General features: G+C 45.8%; 1 protein-coding gene across 1 annotated transcript in view; it reads left to right on the forward strand.

Moving 5' to 3' along the window:
* Positions 1-450: 450 nt before the first annotated feature.
* Positions 451-18,463, forward strand: part of SERINC1 (serine incorporator 1) — a 205,888-nt gene continuing 187,875 nt past the window's right edge. Inside the window, exon 1 of the mRNA XM_086926718.1 lies at positions 451-653. Coding sequence (XP_086782844.1) covers positions 615-653 — 39 coding nt within the window. The 5' untranslated portion in view covers positions 451-614. The remainder of the gene's footprint in view (positions 654-18,463) is intronic.

Consider the following 18,463-nt stretch of genomic DNA (forward strand, 5'->3'; position numbering starts at 1 on the left):
AAAACCTATCAATGTTATTAAACACTTCTCTCAACGGGTGATATCCGATGTAATAGGGTGAAATCTTTCCAATGCTTCAAGTAATACACGTATTTGAAATTTGAATGCCCGCTATCATATTTTAACATGTTTCATGCACAATTTGGATGCCAAACAGATGTCTCGGTTCGTGCACGGGATCTTTAGAGCCTTCGCTTGGCTCCCCCTGCTAATTTGTTGGCTTATTTCCTAATTATGCAGCGAATTGTGCCAAATTCAATTAAAATAAATATATAAGACATGGAGAATAAAACGCCAACAAACATGGCGTTTAACAATGGCAGAAGTATGTAGAGCGATCACTCTACAGTTGTAGCATCTTATTTATGTCCTGGGCATGCGCTGCTTTGCCTGAAAAAAAAAAGTGACGCACGCAAAAGAATCCTGGTAGGTACATACATGATAAGCGGAAGTGACGTAGTGCGAGGGGTGGGGGAAGGGGAACTGACATTACGGGAAATCGAAAGCTAAGGGAAATAGTAAACAGCAGGGGCTGCGAGCTTCGGGGGAGTGAGTACCCGTGGGAGCTGCGACCTTAGGACGGCATCACAAGGCGTTACCGGAGCAGCAGCACGATGGGGGCGGCGTTGGGACTATGCTCGGCCGCCAGCTGGGTAAGAAGGGTGTTCGGTACAGCGACGGATGGTCTGTAAAGGGTGCTGCATTGACGCAACTCTGTCTTACCCCCGCAACGATCTAGCCAGTGGTATCCATTCTCTCACCCTTGTACATAGATATACTCGCATGTATATGAAGGTTTCCTTTGTGCGGACGGCAAGCAGAGCTGTATCATAAGTGTTTGTTTTGTTTTTGTTCCTGAAAAGGCGGGGCCTGATGACTGCATCTGAGTGTCATGAAGACACTGCAGGACAGCTGCGGCTTGCGCGGCCTTGTGAACATCAGTTAACGACTCCGTGGCCGCAGTGACAAAGCAGTTGCCACATGAGAGCAAAGTCAGCTGCGTGTTTTAGTTGAGCAAGAGCCCCGCAGGCGGATCTTGCCGTCTGCCGTGATTATTATTTACTACTATTGTACATTCTTTGGCTCACCCACCAGTGCTATGACTTTTGCCCTGAAGGGAGCCTGCACAGCAGTCAGTGCCATACAGTGGCACCTCGAGCTGTTGGGCTATAACTTGTTCACTTTGTTCAGTTGCCCAAGGTCAAGCCCGCAATATTACCGTCGCTCTGTCCTCATTGTAGGCGGTTCCTAATCAGGGTCAGACTGGGATTGAAGATAGGTCCGGGCACCAAAATAAAACTGGCCCTGTTAGCGATTCAGATGGACAAAAAGTGCCCCCCGTTTGCAAATCTGGGCACTTTTGAACTTTAAAAGACATGCTGTATAAGTAGGGTGACCAAGTGGCTTGGGTGCAAATTCAGGACAGTGAGTTTAAAAATTCAGGACAAAGGGTCAAAATTCTGGACAAAATTCAGGAAAGAAGGTCAGAATTCAGGACACCAATTTGGGACAAAAGGTACATTTTACATCAGAGGAGGTCGCACAATATTACATAGGTAAATTGACAACCAGCACAAGTCAAAATAAGTTTATATTAGTTTGATAGAACCTTGCACTGCATAGGTTGTGTGCCTGAGTGAAACTTAAATACCTGTGTTTTCATATTGGATGCACCTGGGTAACATGCGTCAAAATGAAACCTCTACCCACCCCAGAGCTTGGCCCCTGGTAAGGTGACAGGAGCCCATAAACAAAAGCAGTTTGCCATGCTCTGGTAGGAGAAGACCCAGCAAATGCTATCACTGGGACATTATCATTCTGTATGTGATCATTAGGCCAATTTACAGAATGATAATGGGCTAATAGCAGCCTGTGCCAGGTCGGGAAGGGGCTGCTGCAGGCCACTGATCACAGCAGGAGCCGAGCTGGCCCCTGCAGTGAGAGTTATAGGAATCTGACTGCTTGTAGGGGGCAGCTCACTCTAAAGTCTAAAATTACAGACAAAAGGCGTCCGTGGAAGAATTGTTAATGGACAAGAAGCCCAAATTAAGGGCAGTCCGTGAAATTTACGGATGGTTGGTCACCCTATGTATAAGTGTTTCACAGGGTAAAGAGGACTGCGTGGATTTCAGCTTGCTGCTGTAATCCATGTTTGCTTTAATATGAGAGACATCAACGTTAAAAACCGACCCAACAGACCACAAACAACCTAAGAACCGTCCCACACATTAATATGTCATACCAGCTCTCCGGGTACTGCCTGACTGCCGCTATAGGCAGCGCTGGCCTTGGGTATCGGCGAGCTGGGCCCATATTCCGCAGGGTCGCAACAGGGATATCCCTGACTTAATTTCATGCAAACAGCAGGGCATCTGTCCCACTTGGTCTCAATCGCTTCCCGTTAAAGACTTATAATCAGTCCCAAATGTAACTAAGCCCAATTGTTAGCATCCCATTAACCCCCTGCCCTCCTCTCATCTTCCTCACACTTCACAACAAACAGTAATTTTCCCGGTCAGTCGGATTTAGGGCTGGTCCTGTAGGCCAGTCCAAACCTTTTCAAATTCACTTATTCTCTCTGCTCCGAAATCATACCTGTCATTTCTTCTTAGGTTTTGAGGGTCCAATTGCCACCTTAAGGGAAGTCTTTTGTTGCAAACCTTTAAATGCAAATTTGTAGGGTTACTTGTGACCTCATTTATTTGTCAAGTGGCATACATTAAAACTTTGACATCATAGGAAAGAAAATACTGAAAGACAAAAATGCTGATATTGATTAAAAAAGAAATAAAAACTATTCAGGATAAATAATGCAGTCACAGGAAGTAGCTTCATAACCCTATTTAGTCTCTCACTTTAATGGGAACACGTCCCGATTTCATTCCAATCTGAAGTACAGCATTTGGCGTACTTTATAGACAAGTAAGCATACAATATGAATGTGAGTTCACATATAAACCAAACCTTGTCTCTTGATTCTTAATTTGAGAGTCGTTCAGAGGACGATTTATTGGACGCTTTTGATGTGGGTAACCCTCTTATCATGGAAGACAAGGTTTTGTTTGGGAGAGCAAATTGGCAGAAGGATGTTGTTAGTACCCTAATCTGTCACATACAGTCCCTTAAAATCCTGATGTCAGTGATGCCGCAATGTGACATTCAAGTGTGGTCTGCCTACTGGAGGACCGTGATTGCTTTGAACCTCAGCAGAATATCCAATCTATCCATAATGAGATGGTGTAATTTGTTGGTGTATCCCTTTGAAGGAAATTGGGACAGACCAGTTATTGAGCCCTTTATTTGGGTCAGTTGATGGCTATTTGTTATGATCCATCATTAATTCACCTCACAAGAGCACACTTGGATTTACAATATTGAGGTCTGAATATTTTGGTATTTCCCTATTTGTTCTTGATGGAGGTAACACTTTTTAGGTTGAGCATAGGCAGTGCATGCACTGTCTATTCGAGACATGCAGTATCCACTCTGTGGGCTTACAGTCTGTCCGCCCATTGTCTTTTCATTTGTCTCTTCGATTATCCTTCTAAAATGCTTGCTTGCTAGTGTTTAATCCCTCCTATTTAGGTCTTGCGCCTTGCGTTGCACTGTGCAGCAGTGCTTCGCGCAGCGCGAGGCATTTTGTAATCGAAAAATGGGGTTTCAGCAGTCACCTAGGACTCGCTCGTGTGTGTGCTTTTCCGTTTGTGGGCAGCTATTGGCCTCTGCGTGAGTCTTTTAATGAAAGACTGCACGCAATAGGCCACAGGCGGGCGCATTGCTCCACCCATGGCCTATTGGTGTCTATTACCTGCTTGGTGCGCGTAATAGACACCAATAGGCCATGTGGTCACGTGTGTTGCAGTGGCGCGCACGTGCACCACTCCTTTCTTTTGATTCTGACCTCCGTGGTTTCCTTTTCGTTTCTTTTGATTCTGACCTCCGTGGCTGCCTGTTTCCTTTTACTGTGTCCTACCTTTTAACTTATAATACTTATATAATACTTATTAATACTTATAATACCTTTTAACTTATAATACTTTTAACTTAGGCACCCCTCCCATTCCTTCCCCTTCAGTTAAAACGCTGGGCATTACTCTTAATCACCAACTCACCTTACATTCACATATTAGTTCAGTTGTTTCCTCTTGTTTCTTTTCCCTACGGACTATTAGGAAAATTTCCCGTTTTTTTTCTGTGTCAGCACTTAAACTGATCGTCATGGCCATGGTACTGTCAAAAATTGATTATGGGAACATCGTCTTCAATGGTGCCCCCGCATACGCCCTTCACCGTCTACAGCTGGTCCAGAACCAGGCAGCCCGCCTGGTTTATGGCCTGGCTAAGTCACACCATTCCACCCCCCTTTTAAAAAACCTTCACTGGCTCCCTATCAAGCAACGGGCTCTGTTCAAATTAGGATGCCTTACATTTCAAGCCCGAGCGGGCACAGCTCCGGCATTTATCAACTCTGCCGTTACAAACTATTGCCCGCCGAGAGCCCTTCGTTCCTCTTCTTTGGGCCTGCTAGTAGTACCCCGTTTTAAAAAGAAAAGAGCCGGTGGTCAGAAATTCACAGTTCTGGCCCCCACTTTTTGGAACGCCCTTCCCCCTTCAATTAGACTCCTACCATCCTATATGGAATATCGTAGGGCCTTAAAAACCCTCTTGTTCCAGCAAGCATTTACTGGTTAGCCGCGTCCCCCGTTTGTTTGTTTTTACCACTGTAGCTCCCAGCGCCAAGAAACTGCTTTAGTATACGAGCGCTCTATAAATGTTTTTAAATTCAAATTTATAGCGGGCAAATTGAAGGTTTAGTGTTTGCTTCCTGCCGCAATGTCATATTCACTGCTGAAGCCACACAGGAGGCGGCTCACAGCATTTGCAGTGCAATACCACTTGTAGTAGTCAAAATACCAGCTATTGACATTGCAAATGCAAATTTTTATTTAATTTCAAAGTATGCCGGTATTAGCATAAACAAAGAAATTATTTTCATGAGGATAAGGGTGCAGTAACACAGGCTGTCCCTAGGTGTACCTGGTCCTGCACCCTTTCCTTCGTGAAAGAAAATTCTTTGCCTACTGCTGGCATACTTTGAAAAAAATGGAGGGTGTATATATGACACAATCTCCATAGGGGATGTCCCACCCGCTGCTCATTTTGATTTCTTCTAAATAGGCTCACAGTGTATTAGAAATTGGATCCGTCACATGTCTCTCTGTTTTTCGCTCAAATAAATTATTTTCATGAAGAAAAGGGTGCAGTAACACAGGCTGTCCCTAGGTGTCCCTGGTCCTGCACCCTTTCCTTCGTGAAAGAAATGTCTTTGCCTACTGCTGGCATACTTTGAAATGGAGGGTCAATTCTGCCTCACACTATCCCGTGCACAAGCTGCTGCTGCCCTCCTCCTGTTGCCCAATGGCTTCGCTCTTACTGCGCATGTGCCATGTTGCAAGTTTTTCAGAGCTGGGGCGACTTCAGCCCTAGTTTGAATCGTCGGCAGTGCTTTAAAGGGGCCGGTACTCGCCGGTACTGAGTACCGGCACTTTTTATTTTTACTCAGCCGAGTACCGGCACTTCTCCACTGTACCGGTACTCAGGTTCTGACTGATAACGTGGGCACTGACTGGTGCCCAAGGGCTAGCCGATTGACGGTTTTTGGCAGCATGTTGGCCCTGAAATCTGTAATATTGTGTTGTGACAACTGACAGGCTGCCTGATGGGGCCTGAACGGCCAATTAGAGGCCTGACGCTGGTCCGTTGTTAGTGCCTTATAAGAATGCTGGTACAAAGGGCCATTTTCACCAATTGGCCTCCCAGTGGGGTCTGATTGTCTTTCTCCTCTCTCAGTTTCCCCTGCATATCCACCTCACTCCGCCCACCTGCTGGGACATTGAGTCCATGATGGGCTGGGACGTGGTGGTAGTGGGCTCCCTGGCACTCAGGTGAGGTGGGAGGTGAAATGACTTCCCCATGGGAGGCCAGTATTGTTCTTCTCCCTGACCGCTACCCTGCTGGACTCTGCATGCGCTGGGGACCCTGCAGTATTCACTGTCTGCCACTGGAAGCTCTACGGCCCTGGGACTTTCTGCCGAGGTGAGAGGAGAGAACATGGGGGTGAGTGAAGGTGAAGAGTGAGAGGGAAGGAGCAGAGAGTTTAAAGTAGGAAAAGGTAGAAAGGCAGAAGGGGCAAGCGCAGACAAAGATATGTAAGAGGTCCAGATGGTTCTGGAAAGAGGTAGAGAGGCGTGGAGAGGGCAGATTAGAAATAGGAGTAAAATATTTTGAACACAAAAAAAAAGAAATATAAGGAGTGATGGTAGAGAGTGATAGGATACAAAAGGGGACAGAATTAGCTACAAACGGGAGAGAGGTGAGTGTGGGAGGGATCGCTAGGTTTGAGATGTGAAGACAGATAGTGTGTGTTTGAGACGAACAGAATCGGGATGTATTTGAAAAGAAATGCAAGGAATGCTTTTTTGTGTGTGCACTCTTGTATATATAAGGATTACGCCAGATGCAAGCAAGTACTAACATTTAGAATTATTATTTTAAGAAGCTGTAAATATTACAAAACAAGGAAATATGAACATTTGACGTTTGGCCTTCATTTTGTGAAATCAGTTAACACATTTTGTTTAGATTGATACATTTCTCATGTTTTGCTCTGTCCCGCAACCAATGTAAGTGCCAGAGTGTCTCTCGCCCTAGAGCCTATTGATTATTAGCCTGAAAGTGCTAAAAGTACTGTTGATGGCTTCGCACATTCAGGGTTTTAGCTATTAATCTGCACATATGGAAAGTTTGAGACCACTATCCAGGAAATGAAATGGCAAAATTAATAGTCAATAGAAGTGTTTTTGTATCATGTCTCGCTCCGCCTCTAACCCCGCCCACTACCCACGCCTCTAGCTCAATTTAATGAGTACCTGCACTTATTTTTTCCCTTTTAAAGCACTGATCGTCGGTCAGAATGCAATGCCACTCCTCCTGCCTCACGTATTCCACCCTCGCTGACTGACTGCCTCTTGGGCGCTTCAGGCTGCAGCCTGTGAATCCCAAGAGTGCGTGTCAATCAGGTTCACCTTTCTTCCCAGCTCGTCACATCATTGGGTGGATCAGGAAGCCTCACTGATCCCACCCTACTGTGACGAGTTGGGAAAGGGCGGCAGCAGTAGACGCAGAAGTTAGTGACGGTGCTGGAAACAATGGGGAGCAAACAATGTTTGCTAAATGAGAAGAGAGTAATGTAGGGTGACCAGAATTTTAAAGCCCAAAACCGGGACATTTCACAAAAATAGAAGAAGGACTACAATGTTACTTCAAGCGATGAGAGCGCTCCTCAGCAGAGAATTACAGAACAGGTAGTAAGAACATATATAAAACGCCATTTTTTTAACCGCATCGATGCGGCGCATATTTCCGCTGTGCGCTAACGCTAAACGGAAACCTATGCGTTCATGACGAGCTCAGCTCGTCATGAGCGTACGAGAGGTGTACCTCATGACGAGCTGAGCTCGTCATGAGCGTTGAAGGGGTTAAACCCAGTAGCTTGCCTGTTAATTAAATTGCTTTCTTGAAACAACTGCTAACTATCTCTGCTTTGTAAAACATAAGAAACACCTCACAACGTTTTCAGTCGACCTCTTTAAAAACCGGGACATGAGCTACATTTCTTGAAATTTGCCGGGACAGCTGGTTAAAAACTGGGACCGTCCTGGCAAAACAGGGACGCCTGGTCACCCTAGAGTAATGCTACTGCATGTTCAGCTGAGGTCCGTACAGCGAGTTTGTCTCCAGTTCTCTGTAAAACCTGAGCAGTCTCTAAAAACGGAGGTGTTTTTTTTGTCATCCTCGGTGTCCGGTTGTGTATATTTCGCCTGCAGCTAAAGGTGGCTTGGGGGAAGGCAGGGCGACTCTTGGTGAGAACAGAGTTGGACGTGGGAAAATTCTTCTGAATTAATCAATTGCTTCAAGTTTTTTATGTTTTTTAGGCAGCAGCACACGTGGAATACAGAATTGATTCTGTATCACATCTGTGTTTTTCATATGCACCACGTACATGTCTTGAAAAGTGCATTGCTTTTTAGTACGTGACCTTTGCTTCCCACTAGTACGAATTAAGAATATAGAACTGGTGAGCAGTATTCTATATTTACTGCTGTGTTCCAAACCATTCACATTCCAATTCAACACGCAGTGACAGACTTTATTTGTTTAAGTTTTCGGCTTGAAAGCTGTAAATGTGAGGCAGATCTGAAGGACCTTTAGTTGTATGGAATGTGCTGCCAGTAGCAGTTACCTAGAAAAACATTTATTGGCCTGGAGTAGAAATATAAAAGTCTGTTAAATACTGCATTTTTTTCAGTACTAACAAAAGTAAATTTCGAAACGTTGGGCATTATCCTCGTAATTTTTTTTTTTTAAGTGACATTGTTCCCCACATTTCTATTTTTTAATACTGTAAGTAGTTCAAGGTAAATATTGGTTGCTATATTACCCTGGTTTCTTTGGTGACCAGAAACATTATACAGATTGTAACAATGCTTTAATCTAACAGTGGCTGAGAGTGCACATGATGGCTTTCTATTGTAGAAATGCAACTAAAGGACAAACGAATGTCCCCAAGAGTGCTGTGTTTGACTACTGACACATTAATGCTCTAGTGGGTGGATGAGGGGGGTGTTGGGTGGGGGTTGTGTTTGTGCACTTTTTATGGATCCTGCTGAACTGGATGCCTCTCTCTCATACTTAATCATACAGATGTAGCGTGCATGTTTCATTTTCACAGAATCATGCACACTTTAATAGTTACATCTAAATTTAATTCCATACTCTCTTACGGGTGTTTACCTGATGGACTAGCCTGGAAATAGCAGGCGGCGGACAGAGGCTACAGAGTGTTTCATCTAAGAGCAGTGGGATTGTTTTCATTCTCAAATTTAGCCAAAGAATTGGCAGCTCACTATCTGCTGCCCTTGACCTGCAGCTGACATGTCCTTGGGGATGAATTAATTACACCTTTTAAGCACAGATTAGGCAGATGTATGGGTGTTATAACTTAAAGCAGAACATTGTTATCATTAGCTCAAGTAGAACAGCGCAAGAAACAGTTAATTTACATGAATTACGATTCTGTTGCCAATCATATTAGGCCTAGCCATTTTGGCTTACGTTTTAAATAGTTTGCATTTAATGTTAAAATTGTTCTATGTCTGATGTGCAGCTTGCACATGAAAAGTTTACATTAATTTATGTTACAGATGAGAGGTAACTACATTGAACGTCTGTTCTTTAGAACATTGCTAAACCCAACTCAGCCTGATCCCATTATGCTAGTATGGCACATGTGTTATTTGCTTTGTTTAGCCATTGCAAGATAGTTTTTTCAGCGGCACTCCTTCCCTGGAGTCTAGGTCTGAGAGCTCATCACGGAGAAGGTGCATCATGGTGAGAGAAGTGTGAGGATGTAGGTAAAGAGTGGGAGATGTGGAAAGAGAGATTGATGGAGGCATAAGGCAGATGCCTTGACATAGATATAAGTGGACAGCAAAAGATGGGAAAGGAGAGAAAGAAGTGGAAATAAGGATGAGAACCGAGCTAAAAAATAATTGTAAGGAAGCTTTGGACATCCGAGAAACACAGGCGAATTTATAGCTAGTCACTGGTTCAATTGATTTTTTGCTTTAACTTTGAATTTTGGTACTCATATTTTGCATTTAAATTTCAAATAATTGAATACAAAGGAAAGAGGTCTGGATGAGCTACTTTCTGGTCACATCAAGCAATTTGAGAGTGAAAAGGTTAGAAATAAAGGGAAGGTCTTTGAAGGAAGAGGCAGCAAGCAGAAGAGAAGGATAGTGATGGAGATAAAGCAGGAGAAGGAGAGTAGAGAAGGAATAAAGGCACATATAGAAAAACCAGGAGAAATGAATGCATTGAGGGAAGGGAGACAGAAAAACAAAATGGGACTAGATGGAGGCAAAGTGCAGAAGAATACAAGTGTTACAGGTGATACTGGATAACATGAACTCTTTTAGGAAAGATGAAGGGAGGGACGAGAGAGGACATGTAAATGACAAACATGAGGGCGGGATGGGAAATTATACAGATTAGGCAAACAAAGATGAGCAGTTTCTTTATACAGTGTTCTGTTACCTATGGGTCTGCCGCATGTAACTATAAGTAAAATAAAGGAAGGCTAGTGAAGTGAAGGCTACAGAGAGGATAAAAGATATGAAGGACGAGGAGATGGAATTAGATAACTGTGTGGAGGGTTATAGAAAAAGGAAGAGAGTCATGAAGGGAAGAAAGGAAATAATAGCGCATAGAGGGCACGAAAGAAAGGATTTTATTCACAAAAATATATTGTGCTAAAGAAATATCATTGCCAGGATATTACCTGCCAAAATATACTTTGGGTAAGAATATATAGATAAATATACTATCCTTAATTCTAAACCTATATGCTTTGAGACACCCACACAAAGTCCTATGGTGACAGATGCACCTGCATACTACATTCGCTTACACAGTCTGTCGGACCTGCAATTAGCCTCACCACTTTGAATATTCACCAGCCGCCACTGGTGCTCGCACCAATCACTACATGAGGCGCACACTCCTCTGCAGGATGCACCAGCGCCGCTTTAGAGGCGGCTCTGGACAGCACCAGCTTTAGGGGGCAGCCCGTAGTGTCAGCTCGGGGTGTCTGCTGTAACTAGGTGGCAACACTGTTATCAGCTCTGCGGGCTATCTCACCATAACTGAGAGTGATTGTATAAAGGTAAGAATTCTGCCACCTACTACGGGGTGCACCGCACTGCCCTCTGTGCTGCTGCACGTTGTGTTGCAGTCCATATCATTTGTTTTCTACCAGTAGGTGCCTCGGTCATTCGGATACCGGGACTCCTAGGCCTTAGCTGTGCAGCTGTCTGTTTGTGCCCTACTGCCTCTGCCTGTATTTGTTGTGTTGCTCTCTGCGTGCGACGTGCTGCTATCTATATTTGTTGTGTTGCACTCTGTGTGAGTTGCCTGTATTTGTTGTATTGCTCTCTGTGTGCGCCCTGCAGCTGTCTGTATGTTCCTTGTTGCTGTCTGTATTTGCTGTGTTGCTCTCTGCGTGCTGCTATCTATATTTGTTGTGTTGCACTCTGTGTGTGAGTTGCCTGTATTTGTTGTATTGCTCTGTGTGTGTGTGTGTGTGTGACCTGCTGCTATCTGTATTTGTTGTTTTGCTATCTGTATGTGTCCTGCTGGTGTCTGCATGTGGCTTGCTGTTGCCTGTATTTGTTATGTTTTCTGTGTGTGCATGACACCTGTCTGTATATGTCTAGCTGTTTGAATCTCTTGTGTTGCTCTCTGTGTGTGCCCTAATGTTATCTGCATTTGCCTTGCTGCCACATATTTTTGCTGTGCTACTCTGTTTGTGCCCTGCAGCAGTCAATATTTTTTTGTGTGTATGTTCGCTGTTGCGGACTGTATGTGCCCTGCTGACTGTAGTTGTTGTGTGGCTGTCTCTGTGAGTCCTTCTGCTACCTTTCTTTTGTTGTGTTACTGTCTGTATGTCCTCCTCTACTGTCTGTGTGCACCCTGCTGCTGCCTGTATTTGTCTTGCTACTGTCTGTAGTGGCCTGCTGCTAACTGTATTTGTTGTGTTTCTGTCTGTGTGCGTTCCACTGGCATTTATCTCTTTTTGTGGTTATGCTGTCTGCATCTGCCTTGATGCTGTCTGTGTGAGCTCAGCTGCTGCTTATATCTGCCATTCTGCTGTCTTAATCTGCCTGGTTTGATCAGCCCTGGTGTTACTCGTGTCTGGCTTGATGCTGCCTCCATGGGATCTATGCACTCTCTGCTGTATATATCTGCTCTACACCATTCTTACATGGCTTTTGGACAGCCTACCACCGCCTTGCGTCTGGGTTGCATCCCTTTTTTTTTTTTTTTAACGCAGCCTGACACAAAATGGATTTCGTGATTTACTAAACCATACAAAGCTCAATTTGCGGGGCTTAGTGAAAAAAAAGTACCTGCTTAATGGGGAAAAAAGTACTACGTCCATAGCTCTGCCTTAAATTACCTTTCATTGCGGAGGCATTCCATCAGTGGAGCATGGACGTTCCTTTTCGCCCACCCATGAATTTTGACGCAGACCCAGATTTACTAGAGTTTGTAAACCTGCCTTTGCGCAAAAATGGTGCGCCTACGCGAGGCTAGCGTAGCAAAGGGAAACCTCTTTATTTCTCCTTGTCGTCTCTTTGTACATGTGCTGCATTTTGCGGTACAAAAGGGGGTGGTAAGGACGGAGCATCTGAACCAATCAAACACTCACACCCAGTCAAAAGATCTGGGTTTAATTCATCACTGTTCTTTAGCCCACTCCGCCACCCCAGTTCAGACATGGCTATATGCAAATCAGTCTGACCCTGTGCCTCATGGGAACAGTCCAGCCCAAACTGCCAAGCCATGCCTTCCCTGGACCGGAAACAAGCTTCCGAGGACCGGTTTCTGGCATTCCAGCCGTCTTCAGCCCGGCTTGCTTGAATCCAGTGGCAAAGTGAGCAAGAGACTCACGTCTGAGCATACCCTGCCACACTTATGGCGGCCAAAAGCGGTACAAAAGGGGGTGGTAATGGACGGAGCATCTGAACCAATCAAACACTCACACCCAGTCAAAAGATCTGGGTTTAATCCATCACCCTTCTTTAGCCCACTCTGCCACCCCAGTTCAGACATGGCTATATGCAAATCAGTCTGACCCTGTGCCTCGTGGGAACAGTCCAGCCCGAACTGGCAAGCCATGCCTTCCCTGGACCGGAAACAAGCTTCCGACTGGGTGTGAGTGTTTGATTGATTCAGATGCTCCGTCCATCACCACCCTCTTTTGTACCGCTTTTGACCGCCATAAGTGTGGCAGGGTATGCTCAGACGTGAGTCCCTTGCTCACTTTGCTACTGGATTCAAGCAAGCCGGGCTGAAGACGGCTGGAATGCCAGAAACCGGTCCTCGGAAGCTTGTTTCCGGTCAAGGGAAGACATGGCTTGGCAGTTCGGGCTGGACTGAGGTACAGGGTCAGACTGATTTGCATATAGCCATGTCTGAACTGGGGTGGCAGAGTGGGCTAAAGAACGGTGATGGATTAAACCCAGATCTTTTGACTGGGTGTGAGTGTTTGATTGATTCAGATGCTCCGTCCATTACCACCCCCTTTTGTACCGCATTTTGCAGCACACATACAAAGAGGAATACGTGTCTAAAATAGTTTTTGTGCAGGAAGGATCTGCACAAAAACTATTCTGACCACATAGCAGGCACCCTTGCATCATGGTGCAAGGGTGCCTACATTGTCGCTATGCTCCCACAAGTGCGCCTATGCAAGGAGACCACAGAAGTGTGACATACCATTTGTAGATATGTCGCATTTCTGCTCTCTTCCTTTCACGCAACACAGTGCAGCAAGTTCCAGTTCTGCATGTCGTTGATCAAGGTAGGCCATTGTATGCTTCTCTCAAACCCACACCCTCCGGCTCCCCGTCACTTTTGTACCATGCACTTTTGTCCACCCAGCGCTATTTTATTGTCAAAAGCACCAACAATCTACTCTTACTCTGCACCCACACTTTTGTAAAGCAAAGGAAAAAAAACACTCTGGCAAAGGCAAGACCTATTAGCTTTGCCAATGCTTGTTTCTTATTATGGAGAAAGGGGAATTATTGCATACGGTGCCTATATGTAATGTTAGGGGCTTTGTGATTTCAAACCATACAAAATATTTTTCTTTCCCACTGCCGAGTCTTCTAAACTGCATACTCCAAATTGTCATGTGGGGCCAAATGTGCTTGCTGGTATTGGCTTTCATCATTTTTTTTTAAAGTAGATAATGATGAAGTAGCAGCTGCGCTCGTATTGTGAAATGGATTTTTCTTTCCATCAGGACGATTACTTTGATTGCAGCACTGATGTTTGCTTCTCTTTTCGGCAGCACCCTACCACTTAAAATAACCAATTTCAGAGCATAAAAAAGCAAGTATGACATACGCGACTGAGCTCTTTGCACAGTCCCTGCACCCATGTAGCATGCTGAAAAACAAGGCACTGACTCCAGCCCATCCATCGCCTATCGCGTGGGATCTCCAGTTTTTAAGTACATATGCCTGTACTGCGAGGGCTGGCTCAAACTGGATGTAGAATATCATTTTTTTAATGTGGCTTTAATATGAATGTTTAATTTTTAATCTCCATTAATTTTTTGATTTACGGTGTTTAACGCCACTTCCTCTTCTTTATTTCTAGTGTAAGTCCTGGCCGTCTCAGCGTAGATGCATAGGCACACAACATGTTATATTTTAGTTCTTCTTGCACAAACTAGTTGCTTGCTAGACTGTGGTGCAGCTCTGAAAAATGAAGTGCTGAGGCCCAAGGTATTTCACATGGGTACACTGCAGCTGGAAAAAGCCCATGTCACTTTAAGCCTGAGTTTGATAATGTTTGCATATATATAATAATTATTTAAATGCTTCATAAATGATTTTTGCTTAAAAATAGACAAACCGCTTCACCATGTGGTGGATTCTCGTAACTCTGTGCCCGTGATTAGCAAAAAGTGCATAGTACGGGCACAAAGTAAGCGCTACACTAGGTAGCTCAGATTAAAGGCATAGTGTTAGACCTGACACCCTTGGCGTGGTTTTCCCCCATCTTTTTGCCTCTGCCTCCTGTATTTTTGATGCTGTGCTGGATTTCGTTTTTGCTGGTTTAGATGCTTTGGACACTCTGCCACTGCTGATCAGTGCCAGAGTGTAAGTGCTCCCTATGTAAATTGTCATACTGATTGGGTATACTTGATTGGCATATTTGTATCACCATGAAGTCCCTAGTAAAGTGCACTGTGTGTGCCAGGGCTGGTGATGACAGATGCTACTAGTGGGCCTGCAGCGCAGATTGCGCCACCCACACAAGTAGCCCTAAAATGGTGTCTCAGGCCTGCCAGCGCAGGGCCTGTGTGCAGTCAGTGGACTGCTATGTCCGCCTGGCCAGTGTTCCCATAGGAACAAGATGGGACATAAGTGATTGATATCCCTGTACTCAGAATTTAATAACACATCTTTTAGGAAGGGTGGTTTTTAAATTCTGTGTTTGAGAATAGTACTTTTAGAAAGTGGCTGTTCTCTTGTCTAACCTTTCTGTGTGCCTGGGACTGTTTGTGGATTGACTGTCTGGGTTGAGGGTGACGGGGCTGCAGAGCCCCCAGGGGGTTATCTGAGTCAGCCCGTGGATGAAAGGCTGCATCTGCTGCCAAGGAAGTGGGAGGAGATAGCACCTGGGAGTGACTAGGGCTGTGCCTGCCTGACCACAATGCTGGCTCCACCTCCCGCTGGGCGACTGTCACCTCTGTCCCTGATACTGAAAGAAAGAAGGAAGCCAGGAAACCCCCAGAGCCCCAGCAACACCCAGAACTGGTTTAGACCGGGCTCAGGGCCCACTTGCACAAAGACTTCAAAGGACTTCAAAGACTTTTTGGGGTATAAGAGAAGGACCCCTGACAACAGAAAATCAGATTCTACAATCAAGAGGAACCTCTGCTGGAAGAAGGACTGCTGGAGAACTGAAGGAAGATTGCCTTGCTGTGTGCTTTAAGGGCTGACCTGTTCTGCTGTTTCAACTAAAAGCTGAGGAGAAGAAAGGGACTCCCCGTGTGCTGTGACCCTGCCTGCTTGAAACTACAGATACTTTGCTTTGTGCTGTGTCTCCTGAACTGAATCTCCAAGGGCCTGAGAAGAGCCGGCCTCCTGTCTGGGAACCCAGGGTCAAAAGGTTCCCCTGTAACTGAACTACGCCAGAAAGATCGGGCTCTGACTACTGCTGAGAGCGTGGCTTGCAATTGTGGCCGTGGAGGAAGATCGGTGTGCTCATCGGCACATTTATAGCGAGGGTCGGAGGTCTGTGGTGCCTCCCCTCGTGAATCCTGCTCTAGCACAGTTGTAAGGCCGAGAGGGCGGTTTTCCCGTGACCTGCGCCCTCCAAACTCATCTGCCGCCTGATCACCGCTGCTGCCCGGGGCCAAGAATATCCCCAGAAGTTGCCGTTCGTGAACGGAGGCTGCCGCGGCGAAGATTGGAGCCGCCGCGCTCTCATTGGCTGGAGGAGCCGAGCCCCCTCACTGACGCCGCGACGGGATTGGCCCGTGTGCCGCAGCGTCATAGTCTTTGCCGTGTTGTGGTTGGCTGGCGGACGGAGCGTCATCGCAGGCCTACCTCGGGAGCCGCACTGCCATTGGCTGACTCCCGGGTGTGCAGAGAGGCTCGCCCCGAACGCCGTGACAGGATTGGTCCCAGTCATCGGGACCTCTGGAGGTGCTGCACGATCACCGCCGGGACCGGGGAAGAGTGACCCGACCTCGCCAAGGGAATTCCTGAAGTGCCCCCAGCCCCCGGCCTGCCTGTCTCTGCTCGGAGCGCCGAGCTAGCTCCCCGCCGCTCCCCGAAGGACTGAGAGCGGGCGGAGGGCTGCTGAGACCGGCCGGGGCTGGGAGCAAGTGTGCTCTACTCGGCGCGGCGCGCCTGAGGCCATCGAGAGTGTGAGGCAGTGCCGCTCAAGAGAAAGGAGTCCCCAGTGGATCTGGTGAGGCGCGCTTGCAGCGCTTGGGGCCCATTGCTTTGCGGGCTGATTCTGGCTGATCACACATCCCTGGCATAGTTTGGTTTGCTTGTTTTTAGAGCCACGAGGAGCTAAATCAATAGTATTATTTTTAATACTGGTTTTCAGAGAGACTTGAGACTATTTTTATTTTTAATAAGAACTTCCTAACAAGTGCAACCATAAGATTAAGTGCAACATTTACCTGAAGAAGAAATTAATGTATATTGTTGATTCTTACTGCTACAACCTAGATAAAGATATATTTTTATAAATATACTTACCTGTGTGGTCTCAGTTTGTGGTGGATTGGGGATCAATGTTTGTGTTAAGTGCAACTATTATACACATTGCCTTGGGGATAAGCCTGCCTGCTCGCGCCAAGCTACCTAGAGGGAGAGCGGAGGTTATCTACTGTGTGTATTCCTTCACCCTGACTAGAAGGAAGGGTCCCTACTTGGTCTAAGGTACTTACCTCTGCCAATTAGAGACCCACAGATCTAACACATAGATTTTTGGATCGTCCAGCAAAATTGCACTTTGGTTACTCTCCCCTATTAGCTTGGCTAGCTTGGCACTGAGAAGTCAGCCTTACCACAGAGGCAGTATTGTGAAAACATAAATTCAGAGGGGTAAAAATAAATATACCCAACAAACTTAAGATATATGTTTTGTTTGTTTTCTCTAAACCTTGGAGAAAAAAAGTGAAGTGTGGGGCCAGCAACTTTTGTATGTACATGTGATTTCTAGTAGTGGCATTCCCACATGAATTATGACAAAGCCAATGATAGGAAACATCATGAGGCTACTTGACTGCAATCTACTATTACAGCCTGAAGTGATTGCCACCATTTCCCCATGTTACCCAATGGGAAAAGCAGACCTCGTAGGTAGTGAAAACACGCATGGGTATTCCTCACTACCTGGGCAGGGGACACACACGTGTACCGGACTTGCCTTTCACCTATCACTCAATTCACCCCTTAAAGCATAACTTTGGGGAACTCAGGTGGCAGTGAAAGGTACTCACAGGAAGGCTAGTGACTGAAACAGGCCAGTCTGAGTAAACACGCAATTGCACATTAACCTGCAAAGGCAGGCTGAACATGTATTTAAAAGCACTATCAGTGCAAAGTGCCCACCAGCCTGCAGTGGCAGGCTGGGCACATATTTTGGAGTACCACTGGTGCAAAGCGTCTACCAGCCTATAATGGCAGGGTGGACCCAGATCTTAAAACATCGTAGGTGCAAGTGTGTGCACCCACCGGCTGGCCATGGCAGACCTGACCAATGTTTTAGAAACCCTTAGGTTTCTAAAACCACTTCCTATTGTGTTTAGGAAGGGCACGTGCTCACTTTCACACTGCACTTACATTGGGAAAGAGCCTCCGCCCCTAAGGCCCTAACGAGAATCTGCCATAGGTATGTGGTGGTTTTTAAAACATTTTTTTTACAGATCACTCACCAGTATGACACTTGAACCAATCAAGTAAACAGCCTATCCTGATGTGCAGGAAGGAAGTGCGCACTTTCCCGCTGCAGTACAGTGGAAAAGTGGCTAGAGTCCAAAGTTTAGGAAAAGAGAGTTGGCAAAAACCAGGGGGACCACAAGTTTTGGGGGAAATCCCCCTAAGAAGGGCCATGTCCAACAGCGACATTCAGGTTTGGCCCTCCAGTAGTCCAAGGTTTTAATTTAATAGATTTATCTCTGTTATAGACAATATTACTTAGTTGAGGCCACATACAGATGATACATTATATATTTCACCTTTCGACAAGGCGAAAGAGAGCAATTCCTGCTGGGACCTTCCAATATCCTGGTCAGTTT

The sequence above is a fragment of the Lissotriton vulgaris genome, chromosome 6 (assembly GCF_964263255.1).
Source record: "Lissotriton vulgaris chromosome 6, aLisVul1.2, whole genome shotgun sequence".
NCBI classification, from domain to species: Eukaryota; Metazoa; Chordata; class Amphibia; order Caudata; family Salamandridae; genus Lissotriton; species Lissotriton vulgaris.